The sequence below is a fragment of the Periplaneta americana genome, chromosome 2 (assembly GCF_040183065.1).
Source record: "Periplaneta americana isolate PAMFEO1 chromosome 2, P.americana_PAMFEO1_priV1, whole genome shotgun sequence".
Lineage (NCBI taxonomy): Eukaryota > Metazoa > Arthropoda > Insecta > Blattodea > Blattidae > Periplaneta > Periplaneta americana.
Window position 1 is genome coordinate 218,132,930 of NC_091118.1, and position 22,933 is coordinate 218,155,862.

Consider the following 22,933-nt stretch of genomic DNA (forward strand, 5'->3'; position numbering starts at 1 on the left):
CACACTCGGCAAGGACGCTCCTGTGAATACTGAATCGACATTTATATTTTAAGATGGAAAGACAGTTGGAAGAAGAGCAGTTTGGCTTCAGGAAGGGAAAAGATACGAGAGATGCAATTGAACTGCTGTGAACAATCTGTGAAAGATACCCGGAGAAGAATAAAGAAGTGTGTGTAGTATTTGTGGAAAGTGTTTGACAGAGTGGGTTGGAACAAACTGATGGGGATCCTAAAGAAAATTGGTGTGGATTGGAAAGAGAGGAGGCTGTTCAGTAACCTTTGTATGAAACAACCAGTCAAAGTCAGGATAGGAGAAGAAATGTCTGAAGGAAGTGAAATAGGGAGAGGAGTACATCAAGGATGTCCTTTATCACTTACCCTGTTCAACATCTACTTGAAGGATTTAGTGAAGAACTGTTTTCAGAACATGGGAGGAGTGATAGTAGGAGGAGGAAGAAAAAGAATAAAGTGCATAATATTTTCTGCTGATATGGCGTTGTTAGCAGAAGAGGAGATGATACTAAAGCATATGTTCCTGGAGCTAAATGACAGCTCTGAAGAGTATGGGATGCAAACGAGACAGAGGCCATGGTCACAGAAAGAAAAATAAAGAAGTTAAATTTGCGAATTCTAAATGAGGCAGTAGAGCAAGTGAACAGCTTCAAATACTTAGAGTGTACTATAAGCAGTAACATGAGCTGCAGCCAGAAAATCAAAAGGAGGATATCAATGGCCAAGGAAGCTTCTAATAGAAAAAAAAAGCATCTTGTGCAGGCCTGTGAAAAAAAGAACTAAGGAAGAGACTAGTGAAGTGCTTTATGTGGAGTGTGGCATTGTATAGGGCGGAAGCATATGCATTATGACGAAGTGAAGAGAAGTGACTAGAAGCATTTGAAATGTGGATACGGAGAAGAATGGAGCGTGTAAAATGGACAGACAGAATAAGAAATGAAGCTGTGTTGAAAAGAGTGGGTGAAGAAAGAATGATGCTGAAACTGATCAGGAAGAGGAAAAGGAAATGTCTCGGTCACTGGCTGAGAAGAAACTGCCTACTGAAGGATGCACTGGAAGGAATGGTGAATGGGAGAGGAGTTCGGGGCAGAAGAAGATATCAGATGATAGACGACATTAAGATATAACGACGTATGTGGAGACAAAGGGGAAGGCAGAAAATAGGAAAGACTAAAGAAAGCTGGGTTTGCAATGAAAGACCTGCCCTTGGGAAGAACACTATGAATGAATATAAATATTACTCTGTCTAAAATGAAAACAAAACACCATAGCTCGTCTGCATCAAATTCTACTTACACAGTTCAGGTCTCTACCTGAACTGTGTGCAGTGAATATGCAAAAACAAAACAAAGTTAGACACTTGGAAATAAGTGCTTCAATAGAAGAATTTGGCACTTCACTAGGAAAGAAGAAAATGTATTTTATCAAAAAGAAGAAATTTTTCATTTCAAACGTTTAAAATGTTTACAGTCATTGATTGTAATGTATAGAGACTTGTAAAACACGTAGTCAATATAATATATTTTATTTTAAGTTTGTGCTGACATTTATGTTTTTTCATTATTTTGGTTAATTTCAACCTTTAATTAAATCTGAAGTATCTAGATGCGTTTTTACTTATTGTAAAAATGACAGGAGTAGACAAATTCCGGGCACCATGGCGACTAAAAATTTTGATGTGGCACCTGAATACTTAAGAGTTCAAAATGTTTTAAGACTATTTCTTTTATGTCACAACGACTAATACATAATGTTAACAAAAGTGGTTGTAGAAAGAAATTTACATTGTTACATTTGTTGAGAGGCTCAAGATGTTGTCACTACAGAGCTTCAGAGCATACTACTGTTTTATATGTTTCAGTAAATGTACTGGCTATGTACTGTCTATCACTGGTAAAAATTGTCATTCATTGCATATAAGCTGAATTTAAATAAACACCCTGTTATTGTTATGAAGTCCAAGTGGTAGTTTGTACATGAATATTGTTCCTGTGCTTCACTGACTTACATGTAAACATAGTGCAAGAAGACCACTTCATGTAGCGTGAACTATTGACTCCAACTTGCTCTTCTTGCAAGCGAAGCTAGTGTGATCGATGTATATCTACGAAGTAACCAACGCAGGACTCTATGACATAGGCAACACGCCTTTCAACCTAGCAAATCCACTGAGACCGCCCTTCATTTTAAGAACTGAAGTAGCAGAAAACCAGGGTCACAGTGCAATGGACTTTTGCCTGGAAGTATTTGCATCCTTCGATTCTCTATGTCAAGTTATAAAGAGAAGAAGTATCGATAACACTTCAAACAGATGGATGAGGACCTTACTCTCTATAATTGACAGTTTAATAAGGAAGTCTGTTACAAGAGGATGCATGTCCTCATCTTATGGTCCTTATTGTGACAGATGAGGGCCATGCTGAAGATCTAGTCATATGAACTCTCAGACACCATGTTATCACACTGATACGTGAGGGAGGGACTGAGCACAAATCCAAATAATACTGAAATCAGTTTGTTTACAAAGAAAATAAAACTAGGAAATGCTCTCACTCTGATAAGGATCCAGTATTAAAGGAATAAGGTGCTGCCTTTCAAAGTGCTTCGTGGATACAACCGAACAGGTCCCATGCAGTGGAGTAACATCATGTCTGTCCGTCAAACGAGCGGGCCGGGTTTCAAATGCTGGTTGTGTTTTCCCTCAACCAATTGCGGCATTGGACCTCGGACTCATTTCACCAGAATTAATTTTAATTTCATCGACCATCATTCAACACAAGATGCAGCATGATGTAAGCAGATGGCGTCATTCTGAGAGTCACAGGGAATGAAGGGGTGTGGAACTGGACATAGCTGAATCTATAGATGACATCAAACAGTAAATCATGAGTCAGGAATCCAGTCCTAGGACTTAAAAACTCATCCCTACCAAAAGAAGTGGCATGCACAATAAGCCTCAGACCATGGTGCAATTCTTCTCAATAAAAAAAAGTATGCAGCAGCATGAGGACAACACTGAACAGAGCTGTCACAATCCAAAACAGTCTGTTAGCTGGCTGGATAGGGAGGGAGATTATTATCTTAACCAATTCCCACCTGGTATGGTTTACAAAGAGAAAGGAAGAAGGCCTCTCGGTCAGTATACTGTTTTAGCCAACATCTAAATACCATATATCATGCAAAAGCGTGAATTAACTGCACAATAATGAACAAACGAATCTCCTGGCATGTATAATCAAACAGAGATCTGCAGCAACTCCTAGCTATGGAAAGGAGAATACTGAGATTGGTATCTAATCAGACAATGCCATGTAATGTACTGGACCTCACAGCAGAAATGCAGGACGGACGCTGAGGACTGTCTGGGTTCAAGCGGTGACTCAGTAACACAGGTTGTCTCCAGAGGAGATTCAGAAGTTTGAACCCAGCAGCTATGAAACTGACCATTCCTGTAATCTTCTGGGTGATTTCTAGTTTACGGGCGCACAATGACCAAGTGCTTCTGTAGATGTCTATGCCTTCACTTATGAAGAAGAAAAATGGCTTGTTGTTGGAATTTTATGTTCAGAAGTTATTTGCACTGAGAATACAGGCTACACTACACTAGTTGCTACACATTCTTCAGTTTTTCATCACCAATTTATCTCTTCCGGTCACTGCTTACAGAAAACATAGAATTCCCAACTAGTCAGGTTTACACACATATCAGCATGGATTTGCATTACTTCCGTTAAGATTTTAATTGCTGTGTTGCTCTACTATTAAAATTCCTTACAAGGCAATGTTTGTATTGTTGCAGTTCCAGGCTAGGGTTGCCAACTGTCTGGTTTTGAACCGAACAATTCAGGTTTCCAATGTAATTGTCCGGAGTCTGATCAAATTATTGAACTGGATGCCCAACGTCCAATTTTAGAAGCTGTTCACAAAAAATTATATTGAGGTGAACGTATCAGATAACTTACTGCACATAGTTCAAGCAGTTATCAGAAGTCGTAAGTCTGATTCAAAAACTGGTACCAGAAGAGCTGAACAAAGTCGATGGAAATCTTTCAAACGTCAATCTCCTCAGATGCCATTAACCAAAATTTGTGGAATTTCGTATGGACGTCATAAGGATTAACATAATAAGTAAAAATTAGAGTTCAATTATAACTTTACTTATTGCCACATTTATGAATAAATTATTAACAATGTTTGAGCTTAATTACTGTTCATTAATGCTAATATATGGTCACTGATTATAAAGTCATAATTATTTAATATAAATAAATAGGAATGGTGGAATGAGATTCTGGGATACACCCTCAATGCAATGACTTAAACACTCCTTTTGTTTCCATTTCATTTCATCAGTTGAATTGTGATAAAACACTTTCACATAACACATACCAACATCTGCTAACGTCTGTTAGTAACACACGGTACTAGGGCTAGACGTTGCCATGGCAATGGACACCACCACTATTCCCAACCACTGACACCAGGGAACCTCGAAGAGTCCATTCACAAAGGATATGGAGTGTTAGCTCAAATATCTGTTTATTCTTTGGAGCGTGCATGAGTCCTGATGCTGGGGAAATGTCAATTCATATATTTACGTTTTCTTCGGAAGCAAGTCCACTCATAAGTTATAAATGAGCAAGATAAGTGCATTTTACTTCTCATTCTAAATTTTGAACGTTGTTAGTTCACACTCTGATTCTTCGTAACACAGTCCTTCCATGACTGAACTCAAGAATCACAATGTATTCATGTTTCTTTCTGACACAGTAGTACTTTAGTTTCAATCTACATTAACTCAATTTCCGATTTCCAAGAATTTACTGCTATGCCTAGTAGGCGGTATCAAGAAAGAGCAACTTGACTCTTAAGCTCACAACAGATAGTAAGTATTATAATTCAGAAACAAGCTTGAGATCAACACTGGCGTACTTGCACTGTGTTTCTGATGGTACTGTACGTCAAATGTTGGTAAAAGTGCAATTATCTTGCAGCTACAAGTTTCAACTGTCCATAGCAACTAAATGGAAAGTAACGTAACATGGTAAGTGTCACGAAATGTATTCCATTAAAGAGAAACTTGCAAATAATTATGTAATATTTCACTTTAGACTTTCATCAGAAATAGTACGAAATATGAATAATATCGACATTTATTACTTGAGACTTAAAGTAGAGTCTACATGACACCTAAAACAAAAGAATTCAGACATATAAATAGTAGAACCTGAAGAAATATAATATATGGTACAGTTGTGAAACCAAAGAATTATCACACAAAATCTTTATTAAGTTCCAAAGTATAAAACAAAATATTAAAATGTACTATTAATACGGTTTGTAACAATTCTTAATTTAGAATGATATTCTTAAGCCACACAATGAAGTAATGCAACACTTGTACTCATACCGCGTTCTCCCTCTGGTCAAATACTGGCATTGACACCGACGTCATCAGCTGATATTTCTGGTAACCTTCGTCTTCTTCTTCGTTGTCCTGTGCCTACACTCAAACAGAACACAACATTGTGGACTCATATTCAACATCCAGCTCTAAAATGTATTCATAGCGACTACTATTCCCATTAGCCTCTTTGATTCTCCAGTCTTTATTTTACTCCAATATTTGTAACTGTTTCAAATAGTATCAATTTCATTTCTAGAGGAAAAGTCTATGAATGGAAGCATAGTTAGGCAAATGATTAGAACATCGGCTTTCCACATTAGATACCCAAGTTAAAAACGCAGTTGGCTCAAGTGGAATATGTGGCGAGGTGGCAGGTTTATTCACATCGCAAGCTCTTTACTACATTTTCCACACAAATAAATGTAGGAGGAATCACTCAAACCAACAAGGACCATTCGTCCAGTTTAGTCAAAACTGTGCTCCAGCGGTAGGCTAGAAGGTGCTTCTAGTACTGTGGATGCCAGCCAGACCTTTATATTCTCACAGAAACGGACGACCGGAGTTCGTCAGTCTTTGATTGTGAAGAAGGCAGCCGGAAAATGATTCCCTCGAGAGCATGCAGTTGAGAATTTATAACTGATTGGCTGCAATGTTTGCTCAGTCAGTCATAAGCGCTCGAGGTTGTTGCACTACAATTACATCAACTTTTAATACCCAATACCCAAAACAGTGTACCTAAGAAGGTTACCATTTGTTTTATTTCAGATAGCACGAAAAGCAGGAAGTATTTAAACTTCTAAACATGGAAACATAATTTTTAAATAATACAATTCTTTAAAATATGAAATGATGCTGTATATTATCAATAATGTTATTCAGCATCTTTCTTGTCGAACTCATTATATCAGCAATGAAAATGTTTAGCACTTAGTAAATATGTGATTGCATAAAAAGAACAGACATTTTGTGATGCACCTCAAATTTCTTCAAAAGCAGACAAAATGTATTTCAGTCATAGTTTTTAATAAAAATAAACAAACTGTACACGTTCACTTTGCTTAACATTTTTACAATACTTATATTAAGAGGTGCTTAATCGCAGACAATGATTGACGTTGCAGCTACTTATGGTAAGGTGGATGCAGATTCTATTATTTCACATTGAATGACCATATGACGAAATATCAAGGATGGAGCAAACAAAATTCGTGCTGAAGTTATTCCAAAATTAAAAGAATCAATGGAAAAATCGCCATTTGGTTTTAAAATTAATAATTTTTGTTCATTCTTATCTAGAATTTCCTCCTTGGTTTCTTTGATGTATTTACTTTTGTCCTGTAACATTACGAATACAACTGTTACAAAATATTATAACTATTCCATTTAATTAGATGATAAACAAGAACATATTTTTTTAAATATTTTTAGTGCTTGCTTATACTTTATATTTATATTCTTATAGACAACATCGTTTGTTAAAACTTTATTTTATTTTACTTTATTTCATTTCATTGACTTATTAATTCATTATTACTTAAATATTTTACTGTAATTTTGTATTCAAACTGAATTCTATACACGTTCTAGGATTCTATGTGTACAAGAACCTTACACCAAATCCAACTATGTCGAAGGCTTTGGTTCAGATCTAAAAGTGTATTCTTCAAATGATGGAAGTGAACGCGATAATTACGACGTCCAACTCAGCTCTACAATTAATTCAACACTGTTCTGTAGTGTATGTTAACGTTTTGAATAGTGAGTTGTATATATGCAGTGTGTACGTAGCCCTAATTGTGATTTTGAAGCTTCTCTTATGAAATTAGAAACTTTGTGTAAGGATTTTAGCTGTGAACACTTACTAATAACTGGAGACTTCAACGCTAAGCATGCAGCATTGGGCAGCCAGTTAACAATGAAAGAGGCAATAAACTCTACAACTTTTGCTGTGCCCATCGGCTCAGTATACTAAATGACGGTCAGACACCCACATACAGCCGACACAATGCATGCAGCTTCATTGACATCACCCATGTGCGGCTCATCTCTCCTGCCTTTCATAACCAACTGGAATGTCAATGACATGGAAATTTTCTCAGATCACAAACTGATTATAACAAAGATATCAACTACTCGCAAAACTCTAGGTCTCCTACCTGATGTAATCTGACTAGGAAATATAGGACGAAAAATGTCAAGTGGGACCATTTTGAAAGAAGATCTAAATATACATTTCGGGACGTTAAGCAACAATACAAAACTCCACCTCCGACATAGATGTCAACCTTGCAGTGGAATAAATGACAACTGAAATAACTAAACTCTGTAAATCACATCTCCCAAAGATATCTCATAAACCTGCCAAAAACTATTGGTGGACACAAGAACTATCAATTTTAAGGAAACGTCTTTTGGCTCCGCTTTACTGCTGGTCAAGGCAGATTCCACTTCAAAACTAACTACAGATGCGAACACAGCACTAAGCATCCTGTTAGAATGGGGTCGTGACAATAAGTTCATATCAGATTATAAAGGCTCAATACAAAAAACTCATATACGAATCTAAAATACACAGTTGGAGAAACTTCTGTACGTCACAAAGTAACCAAAACCCGTGGAACATAGTCTAAAAATTTTGTAGGAAAGCAGAAAATCTCAACAAAACGTTAACCACAATAGAAACAGTCAATGGATATACCACCAATTCATTCGATACTGCCAACGCACTAATTAATTCTTTCTTCTCAGCGGATACCACTAATAGCACCTCTCAAGAACAGCTTCGACATGAATCCTAAACTCTGCCAATCACTCCAGATGACTTCCTATTCGATCAACAGGAAGTTGGCCGCATCATAAAAATGCAACAAGACAAAAAAGCTCCAGGAATTGATAGCATCTCTGCAAACATTATAAAGCACATACATTTAACAAACCCAACACTCTTCACTAAACTGTTCAGTAAGTGTTTAAAAGTTTCAACTTTTCCAGATCTGTGGAAAACTGCAGTGATACCAAAACCAGGCATCAACAAGAACAAACATTCAACAAATACTTTACGTCCCATCAGTCTAGTTCCTGTAATGGGAAAAATACTTGAAAAACTTATGATAGACCGCATCATGTATCACCTTTATAGCAACAAATATCAGCAGCAACCAATATGGTTTCACTCCCAACAAATCAACAGAAGATGCTGTCTGCTCCATTGTTACGTGGATGAAAAACGTGTTTATGATGAAACAAGTTGGTCTTCTAATATCATTAGATGTGTCTGGCACCTTCAATCATGCCTGGTGGCCAAGAATCCTACACAACCTTAAAAGAAAAAATTGTCCAAGAAATATTTACCAGCTTGCTCAAAGTTATTTTACCAACAGGAAAGTTCAACTCAGCCTCTGCAACACCACTGTTACCAAAAAAGTAGAGCGGGGTTGCCCCAAGGATCAACTTGCAGTCCTGGCTTTTGGGTCATCCTTTACGACGATCTACTTCAACTGCCCCTTCCTGAGAGCTGCAACCTGTTAGCATATGCAGATGACGCTTTACTGCTGGTCAAGGCAGATTCCACTTCAAAACTAACTACAGATGCGAACACAGCACTAAGCATCCTGTTAGAATGGGGTCGTGACAATAAGTTGCAATTCAACCCTGAAAAAACTAAAGCCATGTGTGCAACTAGAAGAAGAAAATTGGTCACACCGAGAATCGAAATGAACAAGCAAGAAATTGAAATAGTTGATCAGTTACAGTACCTAGTGTTGTTTTGGACAGAAAACTAACGTTCAGAGCACATTTCAATTATTCAGCAACTAAATCCAGCAAATTGTTATCTGGACTCTCAATGGCTTCAAGACCCACCTGGGGTTTGAACTCGGACATACTACGCATTATATACAGAGGAGCTGCAGAACCTTTAATTTTATACTGCGCATCTGCCTTCCAGGACACACTACATGAACAATGGGCCAAAACAAAATTAGCAAAAATCCAAAGAGGCTTTCTACTGAGGATTACTTGAGCTTACCGAACTGTATCAACTGATGCAGCTCAAGTCATCGCAGCTATTGAACCATTAGATCTTACTGGAATCTACAGAGCTCAGTTATCTGACTTAAAGAAAAATCGAAAAAACTCCACTACGACATTCAACAACCACAATATTGAACAGTTAGCGGATCACATAGCAGTGGGACACCCAAGCATTCCATCAAAAGGACAACTCCTCCTCACACACGACTACCACATATATACAGATGGGTCACGACACTAAAGTAATCAACTGGAAGAACAAGTAGGCTGCGCATTTGTTGCCTACCACAATGATAATGAAATATTTTGCATCAAGATAAAACTGTCTCCTTATTGCAGTTTTTCAGGCAGAACTTCCAGCAATTAATGAAGCTATGAAATGGTGCATTAAGAACGAAAACTCAGCGCGCATATTTAGTGACTCCCAAGCGGCCCTTCACTGCATCGCTGACAAGTACAGCCGTCACCCATCAGCGATAGAGGCAAGGGAATTACTTGAAACATACGCACACTATAACTTTGCTCATTTATTTGTTGGGGATGCTGAGCAAAAGTAAAATATAGCAGGAGAAACGAGGGTGCTTTCAGAAAACTTATCGCCCCACTTTCATTTACCATGAATCCAGCCATGTTTTACCTGTGCTTCGACCTCCATATTTCATGTGGAAAGCCGATGTGTTAGTCATTTGTTTTCCAACACATCCAATAGAATCTTTATTTTGGTCATCTGTTCATTACTATACAAGCTTCAGCAACTTACCCGTTTCAACTTTTGCACATATCTCCGGTCGTGCTCTTCATTGCTCAGGTGTTTGCTGCGGAACTTGTCCCTGTAAAACAGCTCGTATATCTCCTTCTGCTCAGTGCACTCCCTTCTCTCCCACAACCAATCTGTCATTTTCGGATCCTGAAACACAAACGATGATGATGAATATATCATATTGCTGGTGTCAGTGCCTGTTTGTCACTATTGTAGCTTCCTGATAAGTCGTTGGGATTGTGCTGAATATTATATTTTTACGGGTTGTTTGCAATATATTATTTGAGAGGGGGGAGGAGGGGATATCTTGCAGAAACGGCAGAAGAAACAATAGAGTACAGAAAAAAAGTAATAGTATGAAGAAACATTGGGTCACAGGGAAAATGCTGGAGAAGAATCTCATCTATGCATTTTCAAATTCATATACTGTGTAAACTGTAACTCTGTTCATGCCATCGAAACCTCTTGAAGGAGACAGACCACAGTTCCAGCACTGCTCTATAAACTAAGATGGATGCGTTGCACTCACCGTTATATCAGCATACACTGGCGTCCAATTAATGGGATGTTCAGTCTTTGTCAGCACAAGAGGACGGGCCATCACGGGGATATAATGCAGCACTTGCTCACGCACTTCGGCTAACGTGCTTAACGGCACGTAGTATCCTGTGACCAGATATCAAAACATACTTATAATAAAATTATTCTGTAACATATCGAGGAGGAGGAGTGGAGCTTTCAAACGAACCCAAACTTCTCGAAGCACATAAATTTACTTATATTAGGAATACTTAGGAGTTCTTACATTTCAATTTACAAAGAAGGCAGAAATCACAATTTTATACACTCACTGGCAACCTCAATACCTTGAGATGTATGGTACGTCATAAATTCGTAATAATATAAGAAATGCACTTAATTTGTGTGAACTAAAGAAGGCTGAAGCTCTGGCTAGGACAGCAACGAATATTTATCGAATTATTAATTGCAATAAAAGAAGAAAATTTGCGTTGTTGCTGTCGCTCACCACGTCACTCATACGGTATGTCAGGATTAACATGAGTTGCACTAAATCTAACCATTCTGGAATTATAATGGATGCAGCTATACACGTCCACCACTGTGGAGTAACAGTTAGCACATCTCACCATGAAATGAGTGAGACTAGGTTCAAATCCTGATTGGAGCAAGTTACTTGGTTGAGGGTTTTTCCGGGGTTTTCACTCAACACATTAAGTGCAAATGCTGTTTAACTTTCGGCGCAGTTGATAAAGTGTCGTAAAATAAACAAGTTACAAAAAAGTTGTGTCACAATGAACATGGCCAAGCCAATAATGTATTGTAAGAAGACCCCAGTAACTGCTTGGCTTGCAAGTAGATCTGGTTCAGTAAGAAAGAGGTCTACATCATCTTTTTATCGTGCTTCACATTCTATTCCAAGAAGTGTGAATGAACAAGCCATAAGCAGACACCAAGATCCCCAGCTGTTGTCACAACATAACATCACCCAATTGCTGTTTGACTGTACTCATCAGAGAGATGCGAAGGCCAGAGCAATGAAAAAATCCACAAACGATTAGGGAAAATACGGGAATTTTACTTGAAGCAAGTAAAGAGAGAGATTTGGAAGTAAATTCCAAAAAGACGAAGTATATCATTATGTCTCGTAGCCAGAACATAGTACGAAATGGAAATATAAAAATTGGAAAATTATCCTTTGAAGAGGTGGAAAAATTCAAGTAGCTTGCAGCAATGGGAACAAATATAAATGACACTCGGGAGGAAATTAAACTCAGAATAAAAATGGGAAATGCCTGTTATTATTCAGTTGAGAAACTTTTGTCATCCAGTTTGCTCACGAAAAAGCTGAAAGTGTGTATGTCTAATGCTCAATATTTAACAGTGAAGTCATTCTCCTTCTTGCTTCCCAATATTTAGATGTAAGGTCCATACATTTTTCCAGAAATTCACAGATTTTTAGAGGTTCCATGTCCATGGCATCTTCTTTATTGCACAATAAACATTTAGCAGAGTCCAATAAGCCGATTCGATGTAGATGTTTTGTAAGACAGTCATGACCAGTAATGTCTGAACATGGCCACAGCAGATTTTCGTGGTAGATCAGGAATGGATTTTAAATCTTGTAGTAAATTGTTCCATCTTGAATTCTGATGTTCACTTGGAAAATTAGTGTCGTAATTGCTGGTAATTTTCCTTTTGATAACTAGTTTTATGGACTCATATCAAAAACTGCAGTTCTTCTTTACATTTATTCTAGTTCCTTTCTTGGCCAACATATCAGCTTTCTCATTACCATATATTCCACGATGGGCTAGGATCCATTGGAGAACTAAGGTCTTATTTAAATTTTGAATCTGCCTTAACATACAATGGTTTTCCTTAATTTTTTTTTTTTTTGATTTAGCAAAAGTAGTTGTATGAACTGCCTGGATTGCAGCTTTGGAATCAGATAAAGAACTATATTTTTGCATTTCTGTATATTTTTGCATTTCTGTAACCAGGGAAAAACAAGCTGAAAGTTAGAATTTATAAAACACTTATAATACTTGTAGTGTAGTTATAATACTGGTTGTTCTGTATGGTTGTGAAACTTTGAGAGAGCAACAGAGGTTAAGGCTGTTCGAGAATAAGGCACTTAGAAAAATATTTGGCGCTAAGAGGGATGAAGTTACAAGAAAATGGAGAAAGTTACACTACACAGAACTGCACCTATTGTATTGTTCACCTGACATAATTAGGTACATTAAATCCAGACATTTGAGATGGGCAGGACATGTAGCATGTATGGGCGAATCCAGAAATGCATGCAGAGTGTTAGTTGGGAGGCCAAAGGGAAAGAGACCTTTGGGAAGGCCAAGATGTAGATGGGAGGATAATATTAAAATGGATTGAAGGAGGTGGAATACGATGGTAGGGACTGGATTAATCTTGTTCGGAATAGGGACCAATGGGGGGCTAATGTGAGGGCGAAAATGAGCCTTTGGGTTCTCTAAAAGCCATTTGTAAGTAAGTAAATACACATTATGATGCAAGGTGTTTTAGTCCTTTTTCTTCCTTTTCAGTTCTGAAGTACGGTAACTGTGAATTTTAATTTGTGACAGTTTACACTATTTACACTTTGATAAATATTTACAATCTGTTGAAGTCTAAACAATTAATAAAGATTTTAAATTGTCTAAGTTGTCTTCGAAATGTCGTTACTACATGCTCTTAAGACACAGGTCAATTTCCACTCTTCACTTTAATTGTCTCAATCATTTTATACCTCTGATGTTTTAGTTCTAGACAGTTTAAGATAAGATATGTTGTTTGGGTTTCGTGGCAACATGAATAAGTAGGATCATCCATTATGTAAAATCTGTGCAGATATGGTTTTTTTTTTTTCCATGTCCGGTTATTATGGCTGTTAGATTAGCAGTCATGGTAATACAGTATTCTGTTGCATTTGCCATTAAACTGATGGAAAAGAATTCCTGCATACTGCACCATTATTATTACTACTATCACTATAATTATTATTATTACTATTATTATTATTTTACTGCGTATTCCTTATCTCTGGTTTTGGCATTAGGTGTTAAATATGTATGGCACAACACTACATGACAAGTATTTATATAATTTTACAGTCCAACAAGTTGATTAGTAAATAATGATTATGAATATGAACAACACAAATTATCCAATAGCTCAGAGAAAAAAATACGTAAGAAATGAGATTTACTAAATTCAAGGCAATTGCTTTCTTTTTTTAAAGATGTAGCTAATTTACAAGGTTTCTCGAATGTTCGGTAATTAATTACAGACTTTATCATCGAGATCATACGAGTTGTTCAGTTGGAAAACTCGTTATGTCCATGTTTTTTTCTTAAATTGAGTTTTTGGCGCCATGTTATTTCGCAGTTTGGAATACACACTACAATATGATTATAATTTTTCATATTTCGTTTTGTCCAGCTTAAACATGCTCTGAAAAACTGACTGCAGCAGAACTCGTTATGTCCAAGGACTGTACTGCAGCAATATTTGATATGTCCAATTATAATATGTAATTCAATAATGACGAAGCCTATTATAATTGTATTGTTTAATGGCTAATAAAGATTAATAATAATAATAATAATAATAATAATAATAATAATAATAATAATAATAATAATAATAATACATTTGTGATTTTAGAAACTGCTGCAAAAGTCGTTATGTCAAAGTTTGTGACAATGAATTTCGGTTCAATATTTCTAATATTTTCACATCAGATACTAATTTCAAGCTATAAGGTTGGTTATTTTACAACATATTCTGATATTCGCTTATGTGTGACTTGAAAATGAGTACAGGAAGGCTCAAAATCAAATTGCTAGTGCCCTCCATCATTGGTAACTGTCCACAGACTTAACACATTATCAATTGATCAAGTTGTTTTGAGGCCAAAATAAGAATAAAATCCTAAGTGGTATGCTTTGCAAACATCTGGCAGAACATGCCCCTGAACCAATAACACAAATTTGTAATTTCCTGTGGTAGGCACTCCTTTATTGCTCCTGATAGAGTTTTTGGAAGAATAGAATCTGAAATTAAAAAAAACATTCAACAATCCTTACTGGCAAAGATTATGAACAAATTTTCGAGTCTCATGCAGTGTGTTCTGTATTGGATTGGAAAGAAGCCATTTCCTTAGTCACTAAAAACCAGGTCAATGGCATTTCAAACTTCAACCTCGCAAGAGTATACTGAGTATTGTACAGTCAGTGAACACAAATTTGTGCAACTGACAAAGTCAAATAATATATATAAAATAAACAGTAGAGACATAAAAAACAATAAAATTGTATCAGAAACAACATTAACATTAAAAAGCTCATTAATATCATAAAAAGGTTTGTTGACCAACCAACCAGAGACAAGTCTGTTAAAAGACTTCCTTTTCAGATTGAAAACATGTGTCGGAAATTTATTTGCAATTTTTAAACACATAATAAAATAATTATTCATTGTTTTGGTTAGCCTACACTTAAGTATATCAAAAAGGTCACGGTTTCTGGTGTTGTATAGGTGAACATCATTCCTATGTGTCAACATTTGTGAATTATCTTTGACAAAATTTAGGGCTTGATAAATATACAGTGATGTTACAGTCATAATTTTTTCATTTACAACTAACGGTCTGCAGTGTGCCTTCATTGATGAATTAGTTATAATAGCTTCTTTTTGTAACATATGAACCTTATTAATATGAGTACTATTACCCCATAAGAGTAGTCCATAAGAAAGTATACTATGAAAATAAGAAAAATAGGCAACTCTAATGTAATTCTTCGGAACATACATTTTCAAATTTCGCAGAAGAAATATTACTCTTGAGAATTTTTTACAAACAAAAGCAACATGGTCTCCCCAGGTAAGTGCGGTGTCCACAGTAATACCAGAAAGTTAGAAGTTATAATTTTCCATGACTGTACTACTAAACAACAAAGATGCAGTTTTACTTTCTTCTGGAAGAAATTTATTGGAACTAAACCATTTCTTGATTTCCGTGAAAACTGAATTAGTAAGAGTTTTCAATTCATTAATATCACTATGATTTGTCAAGAAAGTGGCTCATCAGCGAATACCACAGAATAAGCAGACATATTGCACATCAAATCATTAACCATTATCAAAAACAGAATAGAACCCAACACTGATTCTTGAGGCACACCATATTTTACATTCATGGGCTTAGATTTATTGCCCTCAATGAAGAGGCACTGCTGATGGTTACTGAAATAAGATACAAATAATTTCAATTCATTCCCTCTAATACCATAATATTGTAATTTTTCTAATATAACATCATGCGAAACACAGTCGAAAGCCTTACTTAAATCACAAAATGTAGCAAAGCTAATTTTTTTGTCCTCAAGAGCTTCGAAAATATAACTAATAAAACTAATAACAGCTTTGGTTGTATTAGAATTAGATTTGAATCCATATTGAAAATTAGAAACATGTTATTAGATTCAAAGTATTCACAAATTTGATATTTTATTACAGTTTCAAATATTTTATTAAAAATGGGAATAAGCGAAATTGGCCTATAGCTACTGGGTTCCGTATTGTTACACTTTTTAAAAATGGGAATCAGGAAATGCGCCAGTGCTAAGACAATCATTAATACAAGTAGTCAGTGGATCTACAACAGTAGTGATCAGGAAAACTGTGTCATAAGATGAGAAGCCAACTACAATAATGACTTAGGCAAGCGAAGAGTGTATTGAAACGTGAAAAACAATCGTCGTACATTCAACCAAATTAAGTACAAAAGGGAATAACACTAATTAAAGAAAGACTTTCAACTTTGAATACACTGTTGAAAAAACACATTGGAGATGAATGGAAAATCTTCAGCTTTTTAAAACATTGTTCTCACAGCAAGAATCTACAGCTCAGGTACCAGATCATGTGGGAGATTTCACAGAAGAGAAGGGAGGACTGGTAGTGATCACATGCTGTATATTGTTGTGCTTATAACTGATGTAATAAAATATTGCGTAAGATTCTGTAATTTAACACAAGGTATAGTTCATACTCATTGCAATCAATTTTTGTTTACTGCAGCAAAATGCATTATGTCCTCCTCCCTGCTGTAAATCTCGTTACGTCCAAACTACGAGTATTATTTACAACATTGTTATTTTAAGTCAAATTTTATTCCTTTCTCGTTGTAAATTAATAATAATTTTTGTAATTCTTCGGTAAAAAAATCTAACTTTCTATCTGTGATATCTTAAAAATGACAGTTTTTTGCACTTTCTGCACATTTTGTTTCAATGCACATAATGAGTTTTGCAACTGGACGATGACTCATATGGTCAAAAACCAGAAAGTATAGATCATTCTTTCCATTCTTGGGTAGAAAAGAAACAATGTCACGGATATAACAAAATAACGACATGTAATTCCATAAAAATCTGAAACGACATGTAATTCTGTAAAAATCTGAAACTATACTTTTACAGCATCACATTTTTTTCTACTTTCTAACATAACCAAACAAGCAATTAAGTAAGTAAAAAAAAATAAGTAAAAAAATAAATAAAAAGTCAATTGAAAGTAGTACGCACTTCCAAATAATAACATACCTTGATTTGCACAAGCCATCCATTTTACCTCTCGAACATCTGTTACTTCCCGACCAATTAAGTAAGTGAAAACACGAACGGGCATATTGGATTTATCCACCCAGTTATATTCCTGGAATATCTCCTTGTAGTTGTAGGGCACGCCATCAGTGATGAGCATGATAGCCTGGTTGCAGCATGCACCTTGCTTCGTCTCCCTATACTGTCAACCACATGGGGAAAACAACTGTAAAATATGTTGTATGTAATCTTAAAATATTATGAACAGCACATAAATATTACAAGTTATTAAGAATATTCAAAGTTATTAAGAAGAATGAATGCTGTCATATTAAATGACACAAACATTCTCTTGACATTTTAAATAGAAACAAAACATGACGACATTATTTACATTATTTTAAATAAAGCTAAGCCAAATGAACCATCCATTCTCTCAAGTAACGCAAGATTGATGCTTACACTTCATAAAGGAACATGGTTATAGGCCATTTGGTATGTCATGAAACCAATCTGCGCATGAGGGGAAGAACATCTGAACTGCATCAGTATACACACCACAAACGAATGCGAATTTTTCTATCTCAACTCGAACTCCATTAGGAGATATCAGTGAGTTCACAAGTGCTTCTGTTTTTGTCGACACTTTCCACATTACACTAGTGGTCTATTATGGTGCTTTTCACAATGAAATGCCCAAGATCTCTTGGCTGCACAAACCTCATCACTTGATCCTATTTGGACGAAACTGTTAATGAAAGCAAGAGAATGCATGAACTTATGTTGCAGGTTGGGTGTATAGCTTAGTGAATCGCGAAATTTGTCGAAATTTTTCTTCAGATAGTCCAAATGATGTAACAACACACATCGAAAAAAAAAAAACACTGTGATGATTGAAAAAATGGTTTTCTCTAAGAATATTTATCTCTTACGACAAAATTGTGTTCTGATTGTTTTTTTTAATTAATGATGTTATTTGTAAAACTAGAACTGGTGTAAACAAAAGAGCTATTTAAAATGGTAGTGCACCCTGTTAACATTTCCGTTTGCAGTAACTGTTCCAATATCTTCATTGATAATATTTCAATATGCTAATAAACTGTTACATCAAAAGTAAAATGAACAACCAGATAGCTGGGAAACGAAGTAAGTGATGTATGAAAAGCTGCTAAGTCATGTACAACTAAATTATATACATTTGAAAATACGAGAATTGTGCCAATTCATTTCTATTCTGATAACTTTGTAACTTATTATTAAGTTAAAATGTTGTGAACAAAGTGACTCTCGTAGGAGCATATCAACATTTCAAGCTGCTAGATGGCAGCACAGTCACTTTTCGCCACCACCTGCAATGCTAAACAGGAAACCTTTCCAGTATTATTGTTAAGAGTATGTGGTAACAGTGACCATAATATGATATTATTTAATGAAAGCTGTAAAACTCTGGTATTTTTGGCGATATTGTAAAAAGATTTTTACACTTACCACACAAAAAAAAAAACCATTCATGAATTTACAGGGAGGAGGGGGGGAGAGGAAAGAAGGTTAATATAATATAGCCTTTACTTATTTCCAGCCATTACCAATTTGATATTTAAGACAATGAAAACATTGTGTAAAATAATAAGCCTAAGTTGCTTCCCGAACATTTTCATGCTATGCGAATAATATTAAAAAGTAAAATGCAGACATGTTTAACATTAAATATGTTACAGAACGGCGCCTGATGTTAACTTACACTAATGATACTGATGTGTGTACTCAGCCACTCTGCTCCATGTATCTCACGCATGAATATAACAAATTTACTCTGAAGCAAACTTCGCTATTTCAAAGAAATAATGCCAATACTGTGATCACGAATCATACCTATATGTAAAAATTTCTTACCTGTTGTAGAAGTTCAAATGCCTTGACGAGAACTGCTGAAAAATTTGCAATTTTGTCAGTGTGCAGGTCTTTCATTCCTTGCTTGAATTCCCTGATGTTGGCTAGGTTTGCCTGTAATAAGTTAATAACTATGATCAGCAAATGTCAACAATCTGTCCGAAAATAATACTCTATCTAATTCATTAGTGCAAGTATGCATCTACCTATGTAAGTTAGAAAACACCTAAAAGAAAATTAAAACTGATCGCAGACTCCGATGACTTGGCAGTACCTGCACGAGCATGTCCTTGAAGCACGGCACGACCTCGTCGATCTCTTCTGAAAAGTTGAACACGTTCACGAAGTCATTGTTGCCCAGCGTGTCGAGGATGTTGCTGACCACATGGCGTGCTATCTCCTTCCTCATCCCAGTCATGGACCCTGAATTGTCCACCAAGATCAGCATGTCTTTGGGACTGGCTGCGGCTTCGATGTACCACGACCTCGTCCGACAATCATACAGGTCCACCGAGTCATTCTTCCACTGCATGGCTGCACCAAGTAATCACAGAGCTCAGGTGCACTTCAAAAATGCAATTACTCCTTCTCGATCACATATCTCTATTTTTACAAGTATGGATTATTAACATAAACTACGCGTGGTAAGAAGGCTATTGCTGTATTTCACTTCTTTCCTCACTATGAAACTGGTAATGAAAAATGACCTGTCATTAGCAAAATATGATGTTCCATTAGGTGCATACACGTATATTCAGAGTGTTTGAGGAGGAACAGTAAATATTTTGGCATGTTGTAGTACAGGTTATCTACTGATTTTCAGTGAATCAAATTCATGATTTTTCCATTACCTCTTTAGTTAAATTCATGACTTCTCGGCAATGTGCACGGCACAGTGACAAAGGTTTTTTTTTTTTAATGAACCCATACCTGACAGCCAGCTGAATGTAATTCTTATGTCACTAAAATTGCTGTCAACATGAATAATGCAATTATGTATGACTTGCACTACGCCATTCATCAAGTTCTATGTGCTTAAAGAAATAAAAACATTCAACTCTCATCTAGGGTAAGATATGGCTATTTTATATACATTTATCAACGCAGTAAACAAGAGAAAACATACTCTAATGAACCATTACTGTACAACAAAACCTTAACGGACAACAGAACCATAGCAAACGCTTTCAACTCCTTTTACATTAATAGTCATAAATTACCTATTATGTAACCAAGCTTGGAATAGGATCGTTGAGTTTGGAACTGCAACCCTCGTACATTGCATTTTGGCCGTCAGCCATCTCACTTGCTCAATGTCATCTTGACTCTGGATTTCAATTTGAAGTTGTGCACGGTCCACGTCAAAAATGCACGTTGCGTTATATATGGTTAGGAGAAATTGGTGCGTTTAACTGCGAAGTAATGATTACAATCTACTTCGCTGAAAACGGTCTATCTTGCAGTTCATATAACTATTCAGGCAGAGCACAAACAAGCAAGATAACAAATCTTTCCATAGGCAAATAATTATTGTGGACTTTCTTTAGATATGCTATCACATTACATTTGCCAAAAAAAAAAATTATGTATGTTTATATACGATTTAGCATCTATGATCATATAGCATGTGTAGGATCTCTGAGTGTAGCAGTAGGTCATTGACTATTGTTGAGATGGTGTTTCCATTGTCGTGTGTTAATAGATGGTTTGTGTTCATGTAGCTGATTTAGATTTTGTTTTAATATTTATGCTTATTTATTTAATGGTGATGAATAGGGCTGGGTTTTTTATGACCTAAAAATCTCCAAAATATACAGTATAAAATATGCATTTATGACCTAAAAATTGCAGAAATAAGTACTATAACATAAAAAATATGACCTAACAATATTATAATTAGGTAATAATTTCAGTTGTAAAAAAAATTAGTATGTAAGTTTATGACAATCAACTATTTATTTAAGAATAAAATGCATATGCAAGCTAAAGTATGAAATTTAATATTGTAGTATGCTTTTTATTTCATTAAAATTAACAGTAGTTGACATAATATGCTATGATTTTTTCGCATGTTTCTTTTAGTTCAGTTTATGAGTTCTGAGTTGCAAAGTACAATGAATACCTTGTGCAAATTTTCAAATTAAAAAGATTTCCTATTGTCAGCCAACAAAGCCTTGCACTTCGAAAAACTTTCTATTTAGCTGACACAAGAGGAGCATATTTACAATGGGCAATATAACTTGAATCTAATTCTGAGTCATTAAGAGAAAAATTTTCACCAGACAAAATCATTGAAATGGAATACAATGTATGATGATACCCCGTTTTTTTCTAACATCTTTTCCATTTTCTTTGACACTTCTTGCCCTACTTGACCACAAACAACACCAGTCATTCACAATTTTCTTCACTAGTGGCACTTTGACTGCTCCAAAGCAGTTATAGCAGCAGGAAGAAACCCAAAATTGAATCTGATATATGGAAGAATTAGATATTAATTCTTGGGCTAGTCTAATTGAAGCGGCTTCCTTGCTGTCAAACGAATCAATGATGTTTTTCACAACCTTGAAGTTCTGGCAGTAATAGTTGCAAGCATGAATCCAGGACCCCTATCTTGTCAAAATGGAGACGGCGGCAAGGAAATGTCTGGAGTTACCAACTTAAATGATGCAACACGTGAAGGGGCTTTCTAGAAGACCTTTTTGACACACTCAATTAATTTATCAACCTCACTGAATTGACTACGAATCTCTTCTGCAACTCTGTGTAAGGCGTGAGCCAACAACTCACGTGCACCATTTTACTGTATAATGCTTTGAGTGAATCTACAGCTTTCACCACATAAGAGCAGTACATTGTCATGCTGAACGCCTTCGGGCCATATGACACCCACAGACCTGTCGAACAGTTTACTAATGGTGGAAAAATTGGCTTTTTCTAAATGTTCACAGTTTATTAGAAAATTTTCACCTGGACCATCTACGTCCACAGTTCCCACAATAACATTTGCAATGCAAAGAGCCTGTGGTTTCATCAATTGAAACCCATACTTTTTATTTTCAACTCATTGTCTGATCTGTTGCTTCGGCTGATGTAATCCTTTGTTATAGTGGAAGAAATTTGCCTGTATGTTTTTCCAAGAATTCACGAAGTTTTGGATGAACCAGTTTACTTAGGGAATGTCAGCACAAAGGAAGGCTGTACGAAGTTCACAGAATGGTGAATGAGATTGGTGGGATTCCCCTAGGAGCATTTGCTGCAGTTTTCAATTCGTTGTAAACCACGTTTGTGTTTTCTGTTCTCACATGCTGCTCAACGTTAAATGTTCTGAATAATTTCAAGGAAAAATTGTGCCGGGGCCAGGTATTGATCCCAGGACCCTTCGCTTAGTGCACGAATGCTCTACCGACTGAGCTACCCCAGGAACTACACACGACACCATCACAAATTTTCCTTTATATCCACACAACTCAAGTGGGCTGACAAGATGCCAGAACGCAACTTTGAGTGCACACAAATGCTGTGTGACTTAAATTGTGGCTTTCTGTTAACGTACCTCCAGTAACGAATATATTACACAAATCTGGCTTTCAGGCACCTGACAGGCTCCAGTACAACGAGCACAGAAGACAGAGCCTGAAGGTGAAGCTGCACTTCATGATGCTACCGAAACATCAGCTCCCGCTTA

General features: G+C 36.1%; 1 protein-coding gene across 10 annotated transcripts in view; it reads right to left on the reverse strand.

The window, feature by feature from the left end:
* stj (voltage-dependent calcium channel subunit straightjacket) overlaps positions 1–22,933 on the reverse strand; it is a 170,434-nt gene that overhangs the window by 119,505 nt on the left and 27,996 nt on the right. For all 10 annotated transcript variants that reach the window (XR_011331078.1, XR_011331079.1, XR_011331077.1 and 7 more), the window contains exons 6-11: positions 19,520–19,779; positions 19,249–19,359; positions 17,356–17,557; positions 10,740–10,876; positions 10,211–10,357; positions 5,422–5,514 (exon numbers count right to left, since the gene is read on the reverse strand). Coding sequence is in view for 4 of the 10 variants with exons in the window: in XM_069819578.1 (XP_069675679.1) it covers positions 5,422–5,514; positions 10,211–10,357; positions 10,740–10,876; positions 17,356–17,557; positions 19,249–19,359; positions 19,520–19,779 (950 nt within the window). In the remaining 6 variants the exon portion in view is untranslated. The remainder of the gene's footprint in view (positions 1–5,421; positions 5,515–10,210; positions 10,358–10,739; positions 10,877–17,355; positions 17,558–19,248; positions 19,360–19,519; positions 19,780–22,933) is intronic.